The sequence below is a fragment of the Cibotium barometz genome, chromosome 51, assembly GCF_041138505.1.
Source record: "Cibotium barometz isolate CiBa-2024 chromosome 51, ASM4113850v1, whole genome shotgun sequence".
NCBI lineage: Eukaryota > Viridiplantae > Streptophyta > Polypodiopsida > Cyatheales > Cibotiaceae > Cibotium > Cibotium barometz.
This window is the reverse complement of record NC_141096.1, coordinates 28299391-28301281: the sequence shown is the minus strand read 5'-3', so window position 1 is coordinate 28301281 and position 1891 is coordinate 28299391. Positions and strand designations below refer to the sequence as shown.

Here is a 1891-nt window from a genome sequence, read left to right as displayed (position 1 = left end):
ATGCCCACTAAGCTACAAGTCAAACATCAACATTTCATCAACAACCTTTGTGAACGCTTTTAGATAACTAAGAATAAAAGTCCCAATGATTTATAATATAATCTCAAAAATCACCAATAATTATGCTAATCTCCTTTCTCATGGGGTTTGAGAAAAGCAGCAAACATCACATTAATCTAAAATCAAAAAATAATCATGCATGCTACTAATCTCTCTTCTTGCAAAGAAATGCATATAGATTAGGCATTTAACTTCTACTCAAGAGCTTGTAGGCAAGGAGAAGATTGAAGCTTCTCATCCCACCATGATGGCCGAGTGTTAGTATCACCTTGCTAACATGGGGGAACACATGCTGCTACATACATAGCCATGGAATGGAATGTACACATGAGCATGGAGTAGGAGGCATGGATCAATCTTGAACAAGATAAAAGACACAAGATAAATATACAAGCATAATAACACAACATCATGTAGTGTATTCCATATCCATGTATCACATATTGTGTGTACAAGAATCATGTGTAAGAATCATGTCCATACAATAGTCATGTCATGTCCAATTTGCATACATTGGGGATTTATATAGCCATCCAACCGTATGACTCTTGGGGGATACGCATGTGACTCTTGGGATACCCATGTAACTCCTAGAATACCCATGTGACTATTGGGCTCCCATAATCTCCACAAGATCCTAACTCCTCACTAGCCTTCTTTGAAACACTTCTTTGATATGACATCTTGTAATAACCAAATCCCACAAATGATTAGTCTAAGCTGATGTTAGTAATGCTAGGGGGTGTTCACACCCAAGCTAATGCCAAAATGCTAGGGGGTGTTCACACCCATCAACATTAGTTATAGTTAAGACTAGAGGTAGCTCATAGGTTGGTTCAGTGAAATGTACCTTTCCTCTCCATCCCATCACCCCCACCTTTTGAAGTAGATGGTGAAGGACCAAACATCTCTCTCTCTTTCAATGGACCCCTCTGAGCACCTGGTGCAACTTAAAATTGTAGCCCGTAAGTCCTACATAGTCATGGGCATGCACAATGTGGAGTGCAAGCGGGCTCGTCATCATCACTACGAGGTCCACTGCTTTGCCTTCCGCAACGTTCTAGAGATCGACACCGAGCGCATTGTGGCTCGTGTGGTAAACATGGGACAAATCACCTATAACTTGTCCCTGGTTGTGGTGATGGCGCTGCACAACCTCATAGTGGGGCGGTCTTATCACAACAACTATGGCATTGTGGAAAGTTCCCATATCTACGGCCTCTTTCCCGACACCTTTGTTTCCTACCAAGTCTCCTGTTCGCATGAAGTTCATGGGAAGCTCGTCAATTCAACTACTAAAACAAGGAGTATTTTGATCTCTTCTATACCATTCCCTAGGTCTTAGGGCACCTTAGGCCTCCTTGTTTCACGGTATTGTATGTACATGATCTGGCTGTTAAGCAAGAGGGTTTTCACAGAAACAAAAGGAATTAACCTACAACTCATAAGAATATGCCCTATCAATACCAATTGTCGTTGGTACTATGTCCAAAGGTAAGGCAGGCCCATGTTAGTTCATTGGAAACCTTGGAGGAATTTTTGGAAATGTCTTCTTGGTTCTTCTGGGTGGCACCACGGTGTTTGGTCTAATTGGACGGCATGCCTCTTTCTACTTCATTGCTGGTATAAGTGGTCTCATGGCATTTTTAGTCCATTGATTTTCTATTGACCCTCACTTCAAGAAAGATAGCAAAGCTCTAGATTCTTTAAAAAGAATGTAGCTTGAAAGTTTTATGCCAAACATTTTGTCTTTCTTGAGTGTTCTTGATTCATGTGCCAACATGGCAGCTTTAGATGAGGGGAAAAGATTCATGGAGTCATTTTGCACTTC

General features: G+C 41.2%; 1 protein-coding gene across 1 annotated transcript; it reads left to right on the top strand.

The window, feature by feature from the left end:
* The first annotated feature begins 1042 nt into the window (after window positions 1-1042).
* LOC147609498 (delta(24)-sterol reductase-like) lies at window positions 1043-1405 on the top strand. Its single transcript, XM_086787969.1, has one exon. It carries the CDS (start codon window positions 1043-1045, stop codon window positions 1403-1405), a length of 363 nt encoding a protein of 120 aa, XP_086644095.1.
* Window positions 1406-1891: the final 486 nt, after the last annotated feature.

Bases quoted from the DNA above. Each gene is read 5' to 3' on its own strand.
- LOC147609498 (XM_086787969.1), top strand. From the start codon at position 1,043: ATGGGCATGCACAATGTGGAGTGCAAGCGGGCTCGTCATCATCACTAC.